General features: G+C 39.7%; 2 protein-coding genes across 3 annotated transcripts in view; one reads left to right on the forward strand and one right to left on the reverse strand.

Moving 5' to 3' along the window:
* Nucleotides 1-2,926: 2,926 nt before the first annotated feature.
* LOC124149580 (transmembrane protein 222-like) lies at nucleotides 2,927-10,131 on the reverse strand. The gene is made up of 6 exons (XM_048385386.1): nucleotides 9,930-10,131; nucleotides 8,159-8,243; nucleotides 7,452-7,483; nucleotides 5,725-5,818; nucleotides 4,463-4,593; nucleotides 2,927-3,570 (listed from the first exon to the last, which is right to left on the reverse strand). Exons 1-6 carry the CDS (start codon nucleotides 10,094-10,096, stop codon nucleotides 3,471-3,473), a joined length of 609 nt encoding a protein of 202 aa, XP_048241343.1. The 5' UTR covers nucleotides 10,097-10,131; the 3' UTR covers nucleotides 2,927-3,470.
* A 232-nt stretch (nucleotides 10,132-10,363) lies between these two features.
* The window catches only part of LOC124149579, a 34,331-nt gene continuing 23,075 nt past the window's right edge, over nucleotides 10,364-21,619 (forward strand). For both annotated transcript variants that reach the window (XM_046521255.2, XM_046521256.2), the window contains exon 1: nucleotides 10,364-10,554. In XM_046521255.2, coding sequence (XP_046377211.2) covers nucleotides 10,472-10,554 — 83 coding nt within the window. In that variant the 5' untranslated portion in view covers nucleotides 10,364-10,471. The remainder of the gene's footprint in view (nucleotides 10,555-21,619) is intronic.

Here is a 21,619-nt window from a genome sequence, read left to right on the forward strand (position 1 = left end):
TTGACAGCGAGCTCCCGTGGCCGAACCCCTTGAATACTTTATGGTACTTTGGTGTCACAATGTCAATTAAATCATCAGTGGTATCTGCATCTTCATCAAGGGACTTGGCAACTTGGATCAGATCTTGACCAATCGTTGAACCTGACTGCAATGCATCCATCATTGGGTCGCAAATGATCAATTTCAGTGCCTTTGGTACTCCATTCTTTAATGCGTCCTTCATTTCAGTTACATTTGCAAGTGGCATAGACATAGTAGTGTGTTTTTCATCCGATTTGGAGATGGGTGGCTTGCCTGTCGTAGCGCTTGCTTGCCTATGCTCATGGGCTGAAATCATTAAGATATTTACCAAATGAAATCATATACTCTTTTTAAATGTGTAGAAATTACCTAGGGGATAGGCAAAATCCCATGTAAAAAATCACTTATTTATTATTGTATATTAAAATATTTAGATCTAGTGAAGTTATTTTTACTTTTGTTTTTTAATTTGCATTTCAAATCCTGAAGCAACAACTGAAAACTATTTTGTGTTGCACCAAGTTACCAAGATCAAGTTTTAATTAATTTCAAAAATTATTTTATTCTGTAGTTTTGTTATACTGGAATTACAATTTTGTCTTTCATACTTTGATGTATATGTTTTAGTTGTGGCTAAATCCAAATTAATTGTGTATTAAAAATAAAATATCATTTAAACATCTATTGTCAATTTTTATAATAAATATATATTCATATCAGAACTTATGGTATTTTGTTTTGTTTTAATAATAGTAGTTGCATGTCTCGTGCCAAGTTGAATTTTAACTTGGTATTTGATTGATCAGAAGTAAACAGAAAACTTAATTAGCACAGTTTAGAATATTACAACCGTTACTCCTGGATGCGATATTTATATCTCGTACTAAGCTTGTTGCTGCTGCACTGTTTCACACGCCAGACCGAATTATTTGGATGCTGAACTTGGAACTTTTCCGATCGGGTAGTATAAAATAACCATCATGAAATTACAATCGTCTAGACTTTAAAATTTAAGAGTAACCTCCCTTTGAAAAACTGTCGCGTTACGGCCAACAGCATTATCACTGCTAGCCCCAAACTTGCATTATCTAATAATATTGGATAAACAGCGAAGCGCATTATCGGTCACATCGAAAATTCGCTCAACAACGCTCGGAGATATGTGAAATTATAATTTCTTTGGAAATATTGCCTATTAGCAGAGACCATATAACAGATTAATATATGGTCTCTGCTATTAGCTATTTACAAGACTTCTTTCATGGGAATTTAGAAGTTGGAGGATAGGAATTCATGGATGAACAACTTTACAAGACATAAAAAATATACTGGGAATTAATAGCGTCATTTTACTGGCTGATAGTAATTTTAATAGCAATTACGCGAGCCCTATTCCCGAGAATAGGTTTATTTGCCAAACAGTCTGGTCTGTATATTTATTAAATAATTTGAACAAAATTTTAGATACATTTTGAATGTTATTGTTTCGTAACATCGAGAATATTGTGACCTGATAAAACTGTCTTGCTGGCGACTGTTTTTGTTTATTTACACCTGCGTAATTTACCGGATCGTATTTATCAGTGACATCCGTAGATGATTTTGTAACTTTGATTTTTGATAATAGTTATACAATTGTAACATAAAGAACATAAATATACTGATTTTTGGAAATAAAATAGATCTAAATTATAATACCTTTGATATCGGATCGGTTGTGCTTCTTCTTCACGTGCCCCCGGAAACCTACAATTGTTTTGTAGGATTTGGAACACTCGGGACACTCGTAGACAGCCGTCGTATTTTCTTTTCCAATTGTTTTCTTTGATTGAAACCTTTTGGGAGATTTTACCAACGGTTTGGTACCGGTAACATCACTGTCATTCTCTTCAGACCAAGAATCATCCGAAACCAACCCCTGGTCGTAGTCTGTGAATTCTCCAAGTAAAATATCGAGGTCCAAGTCGGAATCGTCCCAGTGAATGAAGTCGTCCATGGCTATGCCGAATGTTAATCGAAATAAATGTATCGGGCTTATAAAGACATGCATTTCCCGGAAGACACACATGTTTAGCAGTAATTTGCAGCCAATTGACATGTGCTAATGAGAGATAAGATAAAGATTATTGTAATCTGGTTAGGGTCGTCGTTTTATTGGATTGTCGCTGGTCGCAGTTGGAGAAATCTCGACTAAGGGAATTAACTCTAGCCCCGGATATTATGTAATATTGTTTACGTGGTTACCAGACTGGTCAGTCGTGAATATCTGCGCATCTGTTGCGCACTTGCAGCGGTTCCGGGAAAGTTAACAGCGGGGGTCGGGGTGTATCAGTTACATGCCAGACCGTAGCACTGATGGTTAGTGATAAACTGTTGGGGAGGGCCGTCCCTCTATTATATGGTCTCTGCTCAAGGGTATTTACCAGTTTAATACCCCAGATAAAGGAAGATGTCAATGGTCCAAGAACTGTTTAACTGTACTTATGTCAGCTCAAATGAACACAGGCTACAGTCTGCTTGGACAAACAAATTCTGGAGTCACATGAAATTGTACAATGGTGTGATTGAACGATATACAACGATATACAACGATATACAACAATATACAACAACAAACCTGTCTTCAGACTTAACAAGCATGAAGTCATATCCGCATGCTGATGGACAGGACACACAGTAACAAATCAGAAATGGACCAATATCTATTAAGAGACCAACCATTTGATATGATGGTGTGTGTGTGTATGTGTGTGCATGTGCTGGTGTCTGTGACTGTGTCTGCGTGTGCATGCTCTCGTGTCTGTGTGTGTCCGTGTGTGTGTGTGTCCATGTGTGTGTGTGTCTGTGTCTGTGTCCGTGTGTGTGTCCGTGTGTGTGTGTGTCTGTGTCCGTGTGTGTGTCCGTGTGTGTGTGTGTGTGTGTGCCAAGCAGACATGGACATCAGACATCCAGGACATGTCCCCAGACAGTGAACCACATTCTGGTTTGAATGCTCCACCATGAAACAAGGCTCTTGTTGATCACCAACTAAGCACAAGAAGCTTCTTTGCATAGAACTTAATTAACTTGTCCAGGATACATGATTGTTCATTGATACAAAGCTCCTGATTTCTGGAGGCCCAGACACCTCATAAAATTGTAAATTTTGTAGGTGAGTGAGCGAGATGGTTCAGTATTTCAAGTGTTTTAAGCGAGACTACTATTCTAAACCAAGTTCAAAATCACTTGGTCACATATTTTCCACAGAATTACACATTTAATTTAAATTAACATCAATACCAAATCACAAACTGCAGGCGTTCCTTTCTAAAATAGCTGTATTTGTGCTTGTGACACAAACAGATAATTGTACCCCTGCAAACAATGTCCAGGCATCACCTGTGCATTCTCCATGTCGTTCTGGGTATGATGATCACGTTAGATTTGGGGATTTCAAAGTTTGGGGGGGATCACATCTCAGAGTTGGGGATCTGCGTGGCCAGCACAGCGATGAGAACAACTGCAGCAATCAACAAGAACGGCAGCCACGTCTTCAGGAAGCCTCCGATACTGAAATCAAAGTCAGGTGTCAGTGTACATTAAAGATATTTTATTTTGTTGTAAAGTCAGCTGTCTGTAAATAAACCTAGGGCCGTCGCGAGGGTGTCTGCAGTAAACGACGGCTCCAGCACCATGAGAGCTCCGTGAACACCGCTCTCCCTCAGGTTCTGGACATACTCCTAAAATAAGTGAAACCAGGGCTTGATGTGTGTGTTATTTTATGCTGTAGTCAGCAATTTTCCAGCTATATCAAATATGTCTGTAAATAATCGAGTTTGGACCAGACAAACCTGTGGTTGATATTATATGTTATGTACTCATTAGCATCAGGTAAAACCATCGCTTCTTTGATTGTTATTTTATGCTGTAGACAGCAATTTTCCAGCTGTATAATGTCAGGCTGTAAATAATCGAGTTTGGATCAGGGAAATCTGTGGTTGATCTTATAAGTATTATAATGAACTGCTGAAATCAGCATTCATCAGGTGAAATTAGGACGTCTTTGTTTTGTTCTTGTTTGTTGTTTTAAGCCACAGTCAGCAATCTTCAATAATAGGATGACTGCAATTTAATAGACAAGTCTGGGCCAGATAAACCGGTGATCAATATTATGAGCAACAACTTAGGGTGCATTGTAAATATAATATGCACATTTTATCATTATTGTTGTTGTGGTTGTTGTTGTGATGACGACGATGACGACGACGACGATGATGATAATTATTTAGGGAATCCTAGATTTATCGCTTCTTCCAGAAAATCCACAGGTTCATTGTAAGAGGAAACATAAAGAAATTCATACTGAGCCAAAATGCTACAAGGGAATGAATAAAACGACAAATTGTTTAGAGCATTACCTGACATAAACAACATTAAACAACAGTGCTGATGACAGACATACCTGACAAACTTCCCCCGACACAACATGAGGAAACACAGCTTGATCATGTTCCAAGAGTGACTGTTGCCATAATTCATCAGATCTAACGCCATGGCAACATGAGAGTGGCAGTTGTCACAACACAGGTTATGCTGAAAGTAGAGGTGCTAAGAGTAACTCACATTAGACTCACGTGTGGTCACATGTAGTTATATGTACCCCCAAAATGTAAGCCTACAAATCACCCATTAAAACCTTTCCAACACAAGGCTACTATACTGATCCAGGCCATAAGAGAAGTCAGTGGTAACATTTACCCAAGTAAGCTACTCTGCTGACCTAGGCCGTAACAGAAGTCAATCATGACAATCGTTGCCACAAGGCTACTCTACTGGCCGTCATGACAGAAGTCAATCATGACAATCATTGCCACCATAAGGGTGCTCTAGTGGCCTAGGCCATGGCAAAAGTCAATCATGACAATCGCTGCTACCACAAGGCTGATGACAGAAGTCAATCATGACAATCGTTGCCACCACTAGGCTACTCTACTGGCCTACGCCATGACAGAAGTCAATCATGACAATCGTTGCCACCACTAGGCTACTCCACTGGCCCAGGCCATGACAGAAGTCAATCATGACAATCGTTGCCACCACTAGGCTACTCTACTGGCCTACGCCATGACAAAAGTCAATCATGACAATCGTTGCCACCACTAGGCTACTCTACTGCCCCTCAAGACAGAAGTCAATCATGACAATCGTTGCCACCACTAGGCTACTCTACTGGCCTACGCCATGACAAAAGTCAATCATGACAATCGTTGCCACCACTAGGCTACTCTACTGCCCGTCAAGACAGAAGTCAATCATGACAACTGTTACCACATGAAGGCTACTCTACTGGCCTAGGCCATGACAGAAGTCAATCATGACAATCGTTGCCACCACAAGGGTGCTCCATGACAGAAGTCAATCATGACAACTGTTGCCATGGCAAGGCTACTCTACTGACCCAGGTCGTGACAGAAGTCAATCATGACAATTGTTGCCACCATAAGGCTACTCTACTGACCCAGGCCATGACAGAAGTCAATCATGACAATCGTTGCCACCAGAAGGCTACTCTACTGGCCTAGGCCTTGACAGAAGTCAATCATGACAATTGTTGCCACCACAAGGCTAGTCTACTGGCCCTCATGACAGAAGTCAATCATGACAATCATTGCCACCACAAGGCTGCTCAATGGTGAAGGCAGGCAACATGAGACCACATCTCACCATTCTGTGTTTATACTCTTCAGATGCGTCAGCAACAGCCTTATCCCAGGACTCCTTGCCGCCTCGAACCTTTTCCAGGTCCAGCTGCCAGAACCTGTAATGAATGATGACTTCATCTTAATTCTACTCTAAAACCTAATATAGAGTTCAAGGTCATTCCCGTAAACAAAAACATTGAGAGACAACAGAACTCACTACCAGTACTTCAATTTGATGATGTTATTTGTGAGCTTCCGTTACCGTAACTGACACATCACTTTAACACATAATAAAAATGTACGTACAACTATACGTACAACTGACAATAACATCGATCTGATTCACGTGTCAGGGTTAGAACTAAACTGAAAAGCTTTACTAGCCCGGGTAAAGATACAATGCCCTGGTAAGGTTCCAACAATGGGGAAATTTGGAAACTTGTTATAGCCCACAGGAATTTGTAATAGCCACGGGATAGCAGGCTAGTGTTAATTTCTATCTCTGCGTGTAAACATATAATCACTTTCAGGAATGAGAGTTATCTCCCTTACATCACACATAAGCCACTGGATTGTCTGGCTTGATAATTGACAGGCCTCTGTCACAACAATATCATTAAAATCAGACCTCAGTTCTCACTACCGCTAAACAAAGATCTGAGGACATCCCATAAGGGGTCACGGCAGAACAACCTTTCATCCGACCAATCAGAGCATCGCTTACCAGATTATGAAAGTGACAGTCTGAATGTGATTTCTAATCATGCAGCCTTTTAAACTTTAACTCCGAACGATACTTCAGGTTTATTGACTGAATCCTTACAATCTAGACCATCTATTAGCCATTCCAGAATGTTCTTTTGTTCAGGTTTCAAATTTGTAATCGAGAATTTGTCGAAATATGTTTCAAAGCGCAGTCGCCAATTTGAAATTAGTGCTGTAAAGCACGAGAAAGCTGCCTTCTGATTGGTCATTCCATTGGTCGGTCAAAGTTCGCACAAGGCCGGTCTGACGTGACCCGTAATGGGATGTCCTCAGATCTTTGTTTAGCGGTAGCGAGAACTAAGATCTGATTTTAATGATATTACTGTCACAAAGCCATCTTCCAAAGGCAAGGGAGTTAACTGACAATAGAAGTTCAGTTTGCACCCTTGCCAAACTAGGCTGGAATTTTGGCTTATATGTGCATAGTCCAATCAAAATCACACATGAAATCAACATCCGGTTCCTAAACTGGCTTGCAGACTTTGGTTGATTGCAGGATTTGCAAAGCATGTGTGCCACTAATTTAGCACCCACAGATATTTTCCAAATCTTGTCACGCTTATAATCAAGGTGCTTAAATGATTTGATACACTTCGCAAAGTAAGACCTGTTTTTAAACACTATTGATCTTGATTATCAATCAGATTGTCTTCACTGGGCACTGCCATTTTGTTTGAATCAAATGCAAGTGATATTAGAGGTGGAATCTGATTGGTCAATAGGAGGGACAAAGAAGGGACATAACTCCTAAAAGCCACTGGTGGCGATACGATAGATCCCAGAAATTCCTGCCTAGTTCGCCAAGGGTGGAAACTGAACTTTTACAGTCAGTTAGCTCCCTTTGTCTCGGGAGGATGTCACATAGCTGGAAGATTGCTGAGTGCAGTCTTGTACAAGAAACCAACACAGTTGACCCTGTGCTGATTGTTTAGGCTGTGCAAAACAGCTCAACCCGAAATATTTAAAGTTGGTGTGTCTCCATACCTTGTTGGGTTACCAAACGCCATCTCATCTTCCTGCAAAAACAAATTCTGGTTGGATTGTCACATATTTTAACAATACTGTTTTATCAAACATTCCCAGAAATTGAATGACTGAAGATCTCCAATTTGATATAATGACAAATATGACAAAGCTTCAATCAAAATTAGCAGCAGTGTCAGGAATAACTTACATGAGACACTATCTCAGAGAGACAAATCTCCAGGGTTATACCGTCATGATGAAGTCTCACCAGTGTTCTTGCTGTTGATTCGAGCCAGGAAGTAAAACTGACGCAACTAAAGGTCACTATGCTCTGTTTGTTTGTTTGTTCTTTAACACTGTACTCAGCAATATTCCAGCTATATGACGGCAGTGTGTAAATAATTGAGTCTGGACCAGACAATCCAGTGAATGACATCATGAGCATCGATCCACGCAATTGGGATACAACAACAACACCCTGGATACTGTTGTAAAAAAACCTTAGCTCTACAACGGTCATAAGTCTATGTTAAGGTTACAATCACCTTAGTATTAAGATCGCTATAGGAAAACAACTAGGGGACACACAACTCTGCACAACGATTTGCAGCACTTAGACGACTGGGGCTGGCTAGATTAATCTTTTGATCTATCATCCTTGTCAACAAGAGTGTTGCATTTTGTATCTTTACGTATATCAAAATTGAGTGTTTCCAATTACATACTGAAACAAAATATGGTCCTGCAAAGTCTCGAATGACACCGGAGGTCGTTGCAATTCCCATGTGTCCGATGAACGGGAAAAGCCACCTGAAGAAGAAGGAAACAAACTGTATAGTACAGTACTCTGGTCCAATTCCCTACTGCATAGGGGCCTCGCACATACTTTGAAAACAAATGTGGGAATGGTTCCTTTTAAGATACCCATAGACCATGTCATTAGTTTCACATCTAGTTTTCATTATTGTATTATTATCATGTTTATAAGGCAAAAAAGCTCAACCTTCTCAAACAAAGTGGAATATATGTCAATCTTTATGCCTATCATTGGAAACATTTTATGCGCCACTGGTACACTACTGGTTCTAATGTTTGGAATATACTTTATTGAAAAGCATTGAATGGAAATAAGGAAATGACAGAAATGTACGTACTAGGATAACTTTTCAAATACACATTAAAAATGAAAACACAATGCCATTTAGAAAGTGGTCAAATGTAACAAATGTTATATTTTGGATAACACTTTCTTAGTAAAGAACAGATTGTAGTTAAGTCACATCAGGGTTTCAAACCCACACTGTTTGTTTGTTTGTTGTTTAACACCGCACTTAGCAATATTTCCGCTAAATGATTGTGGTCTGTAAATAATCAAGTCTGGAACAGACGATCCAGTGAATGACATCATGAGCATCGATCCACACAATTGACATACGATGACATGCATCAACAAAGTCGCCGAGCCTGACCACCCAATCCCATTAGTCACCTGTTATGACAAGCATAGTCGCCTTTTAAGGCAAGCATGGGTTGCTGAAGACCTATTCTAACCAGATCTGAACCTACACTGCCAGATTGAGGCACATAATCGCCAACACACAAGTACTTTGACAAGTGAAGAAGCCTCGGTGGCTGATTGGCTTAGATCGCTGACTTTGTTTGCTGACGATTAGGTGCCTCACTCTGGTAGTTAGGGTTCGAATCCTGGATGGGACTCAACCCCCAAATATGAGCAGAATCTGTACTTTACTGAGAAAGTGTTTTATCATCCAAAACTGGCTCCCACAGGAGATATCGCTTGGATGAGATCAAGCGATATCTACACTGTAGATATCGCTGCAATGAAATTACATCACAATGCTTTGCAGACCATTGTGACGTCACTGGTTACCATGACGTCACAATCAAATGACATCACTAATGGCTCTGCTACTGAAGCTGTTTGCAGTACTTTTTACACTGAAGACACTGCTAATTACTGTCTACAAATTGAAAAAGTTGAAAGAATGATGTTGGATGATAAATAAAATCTCACCCTCGTGTCTTTTGATATCAAATATATCAACACTCGTTGATATATTTGATATCAAAAGACACTCGGGTGAGATTCTCTATATCCCATATAACATTTGTCAGATTGAGAATGGACTCAAAACATCTATATTACAAATCCTTCGGGACAATATAGAAAGCATGTATGTTGAATCATTAAAGTTATCAAGATGGTTAATGCATGTTGCATATACTGACAGTTCTGATTTTGTCCACTAATCCTTATGATGATAACACATTTTTTTTTCTGTATGAACATTACGCTAGACACGCTATCATCGAGTTCCTGTGTTCGACAAGGACTATATAGGACGAATTCAATTTTTTTGTACTTTGTAAGAATGAATACGAATCTGGGTAGTCATTGTTGATTGTTATGCTATATTTAGTTGGTAAGATGTCTAAATATGACGATCTTTGTTTGTCATTGTTCACTCCACTTACGTTATACAAGGTATCGGTGTCCACACAATGCAGTGGGGGTACCGACATTTGTTGTGATCTATTCTGTTGTTTCCGTTATACATTGGAAGTTGACCTGGCATATTAATCGTGGAACGTTCGCTATTGACACTGTCAAATGACATCTGTGTTTCTGTTTTGGTCGCCATTCATTTCCTTATCGTAAAGTGAGTGTTCAGTAAATACTATTTTTCATTATCCGCATCTGACATTGTATCTACATTAATATCATTTTATAACAAGATACATAAAGACTACATATTTAATACAATTATACTGTTCCGTAATACATGAAATATACAGTTTTGATGAAACATTTGCCTCAACGTCGATAATTTAATAACCGCTCCCTATACATTCGTAAATGTTCGTCATTGTCCGGTGTTTTCCGTGAACCCGTACAAGGACGGCAAAAAACGAGCTGTCAAAAGCGTCACATTTGTTCGGAATTTCGTGGCCGCCATTTTCGCGGCAATTTCAAAGTCCTCGGGTCATGGTCAATATTTCGGCCACAGACCCCCCAAATGGACCCAAAGGAAGATGAAACTTGGCAAATACGCAGGGTAGGCCCTGCTGCTACATGTCGGAATGTACTCAACATCATGAAGTAAGTATCTCAGACACAATAAGACGTTACATTATTTGCTTCCGTGTGACTAAATATCCTCCAGCCCTGCATTGTGTACATTGTTTTGCATAGGGTAGCTACACGTGTCGACAACATGTTATTTGATTACAATAGATTCTTTGTAGAAAATTCAATGTCTTTGAAGCTAAGCACGATGCCTGCTACTTCATTTATGTGAGACATTGTTTTAAACATGGCAGATACTGAGATACACGTGTCGCTCTGCTGTCAGTTTGATTGTTTTCCCTCACGTGTGATTAACAATTTATGTGATAGGCTTAATGCCACCCATTGCATGTTTTGTATGAAGTCAAGGACGATGTTGTCAACAAGTGGCTTACACACACACATATATAGACTTCCTTATCAGAAATAACGAAGCTGAAATACATTGCACATGTTGTTATGTAAAGTGAATGTTTTTCCGTATTTGTCAACAAGGAAAGTTTGGATCATTCCATGAGTTTTGACAGTTACATGTAAAACTACAGAAGTTACAGACAAATCATTCTTGTAATTTCAAAAATGATCCTAATGTTGTACTCTTTCTTTTTTTTGTAATATTTTTTACCGAACTAGTCCTACATACTGAAGAAAAGATTTCATGCTTATAGTTTTGTGGGTCCAATAACAGGAGCTTAAATAGTTAAAAATTAATGTTGGCATATCTGCAGCATACATACACATTTTGCAAGGCCTATGAGAAGTGCAGAGGTAAGAAAGAGAAGCAAAACTGCTCCAAAGAAAAGCAGTGGCTCCTGTCTTTTTTTATTTTCACCAAAGTGGTAAACATCTATGACCCACTTCCCTGCAGGCTTTCCCCCCCACATCAAGCTGACATGCTGTGATATACCGGTAACTGGAATACTGTTAAAAGCGGCGTTAAACAATGTTAAACCCAACTTGCTCACTCTCTAGTTTCTGCAAATAATGTTGTAGCATTTTAACCTAGGCTTGTGGACCCAGAGATTAATTTCAGATAATTATCATGTTGATATTATTAATTCATTTCCTTGTTCTTTGTATTTTCAATTTATAAATGCGTTGTTAATTGATAAGCAATGATAAACATGATAAAGAGGGCAATCTGTAGAAAGAAACTATTGAAATATTAACTTTGTGAATGCAAGTGAGATCAGTGTACCTATCATGCCTATTACCGTATATCGCTGTGTATAAGGCGAGTTTTTCGTACCTAAAATGAGGGGGCTAAGAAGGGGGGTCGTCTTATACACAGAGTCAAAGATCTCACTTTTTTTTTCCACTGGCGATGTCAACCGGCGTCCGATAGCCAGCCCAGCATTTGACAATAAAACTTCGCATTTCGTCCTAAATAACTGTTCCAATAACTATTTCCATACATAAACATGATTTTTATCTCTTTTCCTTGAAAAAAGTTTAATAATTTCTGCAAATAAAGTTGAAATGACCCTCGCCTCGATGCAGATTGTCAAACCACCTGACACGGTAAAACAATCAACATCCGTGAGCAGAGAGCCGGAAGTACCGGTAAGCATTTGCATATTGCACATGTGACCTAACATGTGATAACCAGTGAAGCTGAAATCAATTCCCGCTGTTTTTACAGTTGTATTAATTAACAAGTGTTGGAGACGGTGTGTACAAGTGATTGTGGAATATACACGCTGAATGTAAAGCAAACATAAGCCTAGTTAGTTACAACATAGTTAATTGGCGATTAAATTACTCACCATTGTCTCTTATATGTTATTACTTCATAAATGAATTTTATTTTACGGGCACCAAATTGGTGTCGTACCGTGTAAACACAAAATGGCGACGTGTGCTGGAGTTCGCACGCGACCTATCATTGTAGAAAAAACAACGCAAGATAAACATTGTTTTATTGCATATATAAGGTTTGTGTGCGCACTTGTGATGTGTGCACACTTGTGATGTGTGCACACTTGTGATGTGTGCGAAATACGCATCAGTCGGAAAGCGCACGTTAAATCTCCAAAGTAACTAACTAACTAACTAACTTGTGATGTCCGTGTGCGAAATACGCTACAGTCGGAAAGCGCACGTTAAATCTTCTATATCAGTCAGACTTGTGATGTGTTTCATTCCCGGTCGCCTTATACACGGAGTATAGGATTTTGGGTTAATTTTTAAGGCGTGTACAGGGGGGTCGTCTTATACGTGGGGTCGCCTTATACACAGCGATATACGGTAGTGTTTTCAACATGTTCAAGGGTATCTTCAGTCTACTTAACCAGTCCCTGTACCAGTGCTTCCTAAAACATAAGACCCGTGAAGATCCGGGGTAGAATAGGTCTTCAGCAACCAATGCTTGTCGTAAAAGGCGACTAACGGGATCGGGTGGTCAGGATTGCTGACTTGGTTGATACATGTCATCGATCCTAATTGCGTGGATTGATGCTCATGATGTCAATCACTGGATTGTCTGGTCCAGACTCGATTATTTTACAGACCGCCGTCATATAGCTGGAATATTGCTGAGTGCGACGTTAAACAACAAACAAACAAACAAAAACGTAAAAGGCGACTAACGGGATCGGGTGGTTAGGCTCGCTGACTTGGTTGATGCATGTCATCGATCCCAATTGCGTGGATCAGTGTTCATGATGTAAATCACTGGATTGTCTGGTCCAGACTCGATTATTTACAGACCGCCGTCATATAGCTGGAATATTGCTGAGTGTGGCGTAAAACAACAAACCAAACCAAATCCTAAAACATAATGAAAACATGTTGATACGTTGGTGGGGCAGGATGGCCCATTGTAAGGTGCCACAATGTGGCGTGCAGAGTTGCACATCTTAGGCTGGTGAGAAGCCTGCAGGCTCAATTCAAGGAACACCAGGTGCATGTTGACATGGAAAGCAGGTTGCACCCTGTCCCATAGATTTATCAAAGCTGAAACACAGATGTATAAACACTAAAAATAAGTAGAATTTTAGATCTCCAAAGACTGTGTCATGAATTACACATAACACAGGGGCAGATATAGTATGGTAAATAAAGCTTAGAGATATTTAGTGTGTTCTGAGACTAGGTAGTCACACACAAATTTGAATGGTTTGTAGTGGTGTAACGATACGGTGATACAGTATTGTATCCCGATGCACAGCCCACGATACGATGCTTCGATTTGGAATCATGTATTGCGATACATACGATATTTTCATAACATAGTTTTTCCTACCGTATTTTCTTGAGTATAGTGCGCACTTTTTTTTCCAAAAAACACAGCTGTGTAGAAGGGGTTGCGCACTATACACGAATTTATGAGTTTTTATGTTTTTCCCCCATGGAAAGACATTACCGTGAGCACGTAACACCAGAAATACCATGTCAACAAATCCATACTGAAGTTCGCAAATTATTCATGTAATTACACTGTCTGGCTATAAAAAAAGTGTTCTTTGTATATCTGGACTCATGTTTGTAACTTATTTCATTACTTTTATTTAAAATTCCTTTTAATATTGTTTTAATTAATTTCGGCGAAATCGTGTGTAAAGCGATCGGAAGATCGCACAACTCACCGTTATTAACAGCAACCACGGTCAGATTACCGCTATTGACGCCTTGAAAGGAATTTTAGTTGACAGAGAATGGATACATATATCATAAATGCCATACTTTGATTCGTTAAAAGTCAGATTTGTTTTTGTTGGACGATTCTATGTCAACACGTAACTCTCGCGATCATGCGATCACGTGCACGGGAACCTTGACGGTGACTGGTCAGACTGGTTCCATGTAAAAAATAATACCCGGCAATAGCGATCAGCTGCTTCGCTTAGGGTTATTTTTATTTTAAATATGTTTAGTAAAAGCTGCATCTAAATTAACAATATATTGGAATATATTATTCCTGATAAAAAAGTAGTTTCAGATCCAACTTTTGCCGATCCTTGCCTTAGAATCCTGTAAAGTTATATCATTGGGTGTGTCTTGACCGAATCACCGGTAGATTCCAAGAAAACGTGTGTACATGTACAGCTGATTGCTGTGTCCGGCTTAGTTTACGAGAAAATACACAAGGTAATCTTAATCCCTGGATATAAAACTATGCCTAGCTGAACAAAAAATACAATATTAACGGTAAATCAACATGTCTGGTGATTTTTTATCTCAAATTTAGAATTTGTACTGACGAAGTTTCTCATCACCCGTTCATTTGCAGGACTTCGCTGAAGGGGTACGGTGTAATTTTTTTCTGCACATAATATTCAAAATTCTGTTTTTTCCAAAATATTGAACCCGCTAGAGGGGCGTGCGCATTATACATTGGTGCGCACTATACTCAAGAAAATACATGAAATACATGGGCTGATACAGCTTTTTTGAAAAGGGGTGTTTGTGTGTGTGTGTGTGTGTGCACAATTAAGATCTATTTATCATGTTTATTGCCTTTGGTGATAATTTATACCATGTTATACAGAAATAAAGATTTTTTTCGAAATAAAAAGGGGGGGGGGAGCCCATGAAATACGTTAAACAGTTTCAAAGCCAGTTTGTTGTTTCAGTAAAACATACTGTATTGCTGACAATTTGCTATAACAGTAAATAAACACCTTATATCTTCTTCAACTGTACTTGTCACATCTTTTAGATAGCAGAAAGACATCAACTTGGCTTAGCTTGTACCAGTAAACACTGTATCACGATACGTATCGTATCGCTACCCCTGTATCGCGATGCGTATCGTATTGCGACCCTCCCGTATCGTTACACCTCTAATGGTTTGAACATGCACTTGGTGCATAAATAATAGGTTGCATTTTTCAATTATAGTTTGCACTTGTGCATGTTTTATACAGCTAAATCTATCCCTGACAAGTGATCCCTGTCAATGTGTGTTTGATAACGCTGAACCCCAGATTTTCCCTGATAGAGTTTCTTTATTTGTCTGTACCTACCTCTGCTCATGGGGGGGCACGGGTGGCCCAGTCGTCTAAGGCGCCGCGATTCGCTGTGCAGAGTTGCGTCCCTTGGGCACGCCAGAAACCTATGATTGTGGGTTCGAATCCCGGTTCGCCCCGTTTATGTTTCTAGGTTTGTCAGCACCATACCCGTGCTCGTGGGTTTCACCGAAGTGGTAAACGTCTGAGACCTGCATCACTTCGGGCTTTCCTCCCACATTAAGCTGACACGCCGTGATATAACTGGAATACTGTTAAAAGCGGCGTTAAACCCAACTCACTCACTCACTCACTCTGCTCATGGGTTTCACAAAAGTGGTAAAAGTTTAAGACAAGCATTGCTTTTGGCTTTTGTGCCATATTAAGCTGACATCAGTCAGTCCCAGAAACTGCTCCTTCTGCTTGCCCGAACATGTCACTTAACGGACAGTTGGGTAGCCTAATGGTTAAAGTGTTTGCTTGTCACGCTGAAGACCTGGGTCAATTCCCTAAATGGGTACAATGTGTGAAACCCATTTCTGGTTTTCCACCGTCTGTGATATTTCTGGAATATAGCAAAAAGTGACGTAAAACTACACTTACACACTCACTGTCACTTGACATCATTTTCAGTATATATCAGTGTTAATGTAGGGACTTTTATGAGCATACTTCTTCATGCTTGCCGTAAAAGGCGACTATGCTTGTCGTAAGAGGCGGCTAATGGGATCGGGTGGTCAGGCTTGCTGACTTTGTTTATGCATGTCATTGTATCCTAATCACATGGATTGATGTCATGATGTCAATCATTGGATTTTCTGCTCCAGACTCGATTATGTACAGACTGCCTCTGGAATATTGCTGAGTGCATCTTAAACAACAAACAAACAAACATATATTAGCATACTTACTTCCCCGAAAGAACTGGTAGAAGAATCAGGACACAGACCAGTGCCTGATGTCACGTACTATGAAATACGTTGTTATGAATGAAATAGTGTTAATATCCATGTGAAAAACCACTCAGTCACGGCAGTCATGCTAAGTGCAGGCATTGAGGGGGAATGACAGTTGTTAAACACTGACCTGAGAATGTTAAGTCAAGATCATGCGAACAACTAGGGTAAATTGAAGTAAAAGTCAATGGGCCAGATAACAGTGAAAACTGCAGCCTCCCCAAAAAACTCAAAGGCCAAGGAATATATTCTGTATTCTGAACAAACTAGGCCTTTCCCCATGCTGGGGACCGCCTCCGTGGTCTAGTGGTAGGTCGTCCGCCCGGAGAGCAGAAGGTCCGGGGTTCGATCCCCGACCGCGTCATACCAAAATACGTTAAAAGATGGTACTTGTTGTTACCCTGTCTGGCGCTCGGCATTTAGGGGCTGAAAGAAGGACTGGTCGGCTCGGAGTCCGTATACTGTGTCTGAGTGGGGTATTCATGTTAAACTGCGGCATGGTATCTCGGTGAGCTAGCACTATAAATCGGTATCTGTCCGGACTAGTACAAGCAGCCACACAAACACACACAAACACACACATGTACATGCACGTCGCTATATAAGTGCAATAATCTTAGACGCGATGTTAAACCCAATTTCACCTCACCTCAACTCACCTCACCTCACCTCACCTCACCTCACCTCACCTCACCTCACCCTATGCTGGGTTTGTTTATCTGTAGTGCAAAGTGTGTTTCCTGTGTCGAAACACCCTGACCTGGAGACACCGACCGAAACATCTTTTCTTGAGTTGCATCATAGCTTTTAATCAGCATCCTGGTAGTTTTATGTGACTGGAGTACCCATGGGTTTATCTAAACATACTCAGAAGCCTAACATAGGTCTTGTTCAGTTGTTTCTGCTGCAAATTTGAGGAAACATTCCCAAATTGGCATTAATCTCAATTCATGTTCGTGTGGTACAATTCATGTGATGGCTCTGTGGACATGGTGGAGGTGACAAGTATGGTATTGATAGCACCACCAATAGTCATTCGTGACCAACTCGTGTTATTCCGGGACAAGCCGAAAGCGACTCGTGCCCCGCTCATGGCCATTTTTGCAACCTGGTTCCGTCTTAGGGCAAACGGGCATACCTGAAACAATTGTCAACTCATTGCGTAATGGTTCACATATATTTCCGAATATATTATATATATTTCAGATGCAATTTAAAGCATATCGGGAGATGTGGAATTATACAGTGTGATTGGACACATTAAACTGTGTCTTGGGTATATTTTTAGATGCAAGACTTATGTAAAATCTAAGATTATTTCTGAGGGATTCTTTGACGAAGAACTTGAAATCATACGCGCATTCTGATTGTTTTTTTCGTATTTTCGCACATAACATTCATCCATGGGGGACGAGTCTTCTTGCAGTATACCGAAAGGGGCGAGTGGTGACGAATGCACCTATAGTGAGAAAGACCTGTAGAAAAAGTATTGACAAAATAATGACTTTTTCACAATATGCATGCCAACAGCACTTGATTTGGAATCCTAGGTAAATGCTGGTACGTGCGCAACGCTGTAGTTGCTACCTTTCAGACTCGGGTTTCAGACTAGTGGCTAAGTCACAGACTGAGAGACTATAGTCCTCACTTCTTGAAATATCATGAACTGTCTGGGTGATTAATTAACGAAGATAGATGCACAGCGATAGAAACGAACAGTTTTAGTCCATTAGTCCTTATGATGATAAGAAATTGCAAAACCTTTAAAAAGTGCAAATTTCTACCAGTCCTTATGATACCTTAACCATTGGACAGTTAGGCAAGGACTATAGGACTAGTGCCAATTTCTAACGCTGGATGCATATGTGCTTATACGTATAAAGTATAAAAACAAGCCATTCTACCGATAAGGAATATACACTAATGACAACAATTGCAAAGTGTGGTTGTTCACGAAATATCAGATTTACTAGTGATAAACATCATCATTGAGCTTAGACCACCGTCATCTAGCTGGAATATTGCTGAGTGCAGCGTTAAACAACAAACAAATAGAGTATATCGATAAAAAGTTCCTACAAAGACTAAATATGAAAATGGCTGGTCCATCAAATGTCTGAACTTGAATTGTCAACCATGTCAACATTACGTTCAAGATTATTGCACTAATACAGCGTAGGGTTTGAAGTAAAAGATATTGCCAGCCTGCCTTCAGTACCCACAGACTTTAGAAGCTGCAGACCCTGGCTAATCTCTTCAGGCCAACGTTTAAAAAACCTGCAGCTTATCATGCTTATTGTGACAAATAAATCAATACATAAATTTACTGCAGGTGATAAGGATCCATACAAATTTGAAACTACGGGCCGACACAAGATCTACCTGCAGGTCCTTACTTTGAGGGGGGGCACTGGTGGCCCAGTCGTCTAAGGCGCTGCGATTCGCTGTGCAGAGTTGCGTTCCTTCGGCACGCCAGAAACCTATGATTGTGGGTTTGAATCCCGGGTCGCCCTGTTTATGTTTCTAGGTTTGTCAGCACCATACCCGTGCTCGTGGGTTTCACCGAAGTGGTAAACGTCTGAGACCTGCCTCACTTTGGGCTTTCCTCCAACATTAAGCTGACACGCCGTGATATACCATGATAACTGGAATACTGTTAAAAGCGGCGTTAAACCCAACTCACTCACTCACTCCTTACTTTGAACACTGGCCACATATCTGCATAACATACCGTATCTCTTCGATTATATGCCTGCTAGTTTTTAATTCACAGAATTTTTCCCATTATTATTTTTGCGATTAACACCAGGGTAAAGAGTGTTTAAATGTTATATATGCCTGTGCATTTAATCAAAGAAATACGGTACACAATATATTACCATTACCCAATATGTTTGTGTTGCAAAACCGTGACCGATACTCATATTTTCACTGAACAAACCAGCATGCTAGTCAGGTTAATCTTTGCTGCTCACGTCACTCGTCACTCGCGATCGCTCATCACGCCGAAGACCCGGGTTCGATTCCCGACATGGGTACAATGTGTGAAGCCCATTTCTGGTGTCCCCCGCCGTGATATTGCTGGAATATTGCAAAAAGCGGCGTAAAACAATACTCCCTCACTCACGTCACTTGTCACTCGCAGCAAGCATGTGCCATGTGCACGGTTACAAATGAATCATTGAATTGGATACATTATTCATGTGTGTGTGTGCCTGTGTTATGTTCAGTGGGGCTTGTTGTTTAATATACATGCTTTGACATGTTTGTGTATATGGAGTTTACTATGGATTACATTTGAATGGGGCTTTGTGATGAGTGAATTTAAATATAAGGTGTCTTTTATCGCACACAATACACTTTGTGGGAGTATTAAGACAGGCCGTCTGTTGGTGCTAGATGTCATTTCTGGAGCAGATCTTGAACACTGTACCGTTCTTCACCAAACTTGGCACATAGAGTCTAGTGGTGAACTGGTGTCTTTTGATCATGTTGATGGTTTGGGATTTTTAAACAAATATTTTTTCGTGTTTCCAGGGTAACATATATGTATTCACGACAATTATTTACTATTAAATGGAATATCAATGATTTTGTCCTTGATTTTTATAAATTGGTTTACTGATCCCCCGATTGTAAAAATTATGAAAATAGAGAAGAAAAATTAAAGTGAGCTTTCTTTTATTATAGGTGAGTCTGAAAGCCTCATGAAATAAAATGGGTCATAACTTGTTTTGGACACAAACTTCAAGTTTGACAACCAGTCCACATCGGACATGTCAAAGAGCAAAATAAATATGTTTCAAACAAATCTATACAAACTCTACAAAGTAATATATAAAATCAACAAAAATACATCTAAAATTTACATCTAATGTCAAATGATATCTCGGCTTTCGTTGCCTCGAAGTCTCGGCACAGACACAATGTTTTATGCCAAAATATATGCATGAAATATCTTTGCCAAAGCTCGTAACCTAGCACGATACATCCATGAAGATATAGATCGCGATTTTCAGCTTAAAACATTCAGAATAACATGTTTTAACAAAACCTTTCGGCAAAACCTGAAATTCATCATACACAAGGACAGAACCATTGCTGTAATTTGATTGGCTGCCTAAGGTCACATGCAGAGAGCAGCTCTAATTTGACCAAACACGAACCTTGTAGCAGATTTCGGAAAGAAAGCATCATTTGAAACTAATATTTATCCAATAAAATCCGGAGGTTACTTACACCAACGAAAATACTCCGGGTGAGGTTACTGTCATGTAGATGATTGGTTTGGTTGGTTTGTTGTTTAACGCCGCACTCAGCAATATTCTAGCTATATGACAGCAGTCTGTAAATAATATAGTCTGGACCAGACATTCAAGTGATTAATATCATGAGCATTGATCCACGCATTTGGGATTGATGACATGCATCAACCAAGTCAGTGAGCCTGACCACCTGATCAAGTTAGTCGCCTCTTACGGCAAGCATGGGTTGCTGAAGACCTATTCTACTCCGGATGTTCACAGGCCTCATATGAGAAAATAAGCTTTCTAATGGTGTGTCACATGGTAGTCTTCGACTTATCATACGAAGCTTCGAAAACGGAAGTATTTCTACATGTTACTTAGTGGACAGCCGCTGTTATCGGGAAATGGGTGAAGACAGATACTATTTTTTATTCTTTTTGAAATAATTTACCGATTATGTAAACAATGAAAATAAAAAAGAAATAGGAAAGTGGATTTTATGAAATCCTATATTTGCTGCAAATCGTCAAATCATCACTTCCTTGGTCCATAAAATGGACGTGGTGAATGTGTATGCTTACATTTTTTAATTTACAACAAACTAAATTACCTTATTCGACATAATAAGCGCCCAGGGTGCTCTCAAAATTAGAAATAGGGGGCTCTTATTAGAATATTATTTACAGAGTTGAAAGATTTTAAATTTCGTGGTTTATGCTGACAGCTTGAAATGTTTATATACGACAGATATATTTTTCCAGAATTTAATTTCCCATAATAAAGATTGCATATAACACATGATTATAATTGTGTACATTGATCAATCGGAAGGGGTGCTAATCATGCTAATTGGGATTGTTCACTAGCCAATATATTAGCAAATATCGCCGTGGGCGCTTATTACATCGAATACGGTAAGTTGTAAATGCATTATTTAAATAATGTA

This window comes from Haliotis rufescens, unplaced genomic scaffold (assembly GCF_023055435.1).
Source record: "Haliotis rufescens isolate VD_foot unplaced genomic scaffold, xgHalRufe1.0.p SCAF_58, whole genome shotgun sequence".
Lineage (NCBI taxonomy): Eukaryota > Metazoa > Mollusca > Gastropoda > Lepetellida > Haliotidae > Haliotis > Haliotis rufescens.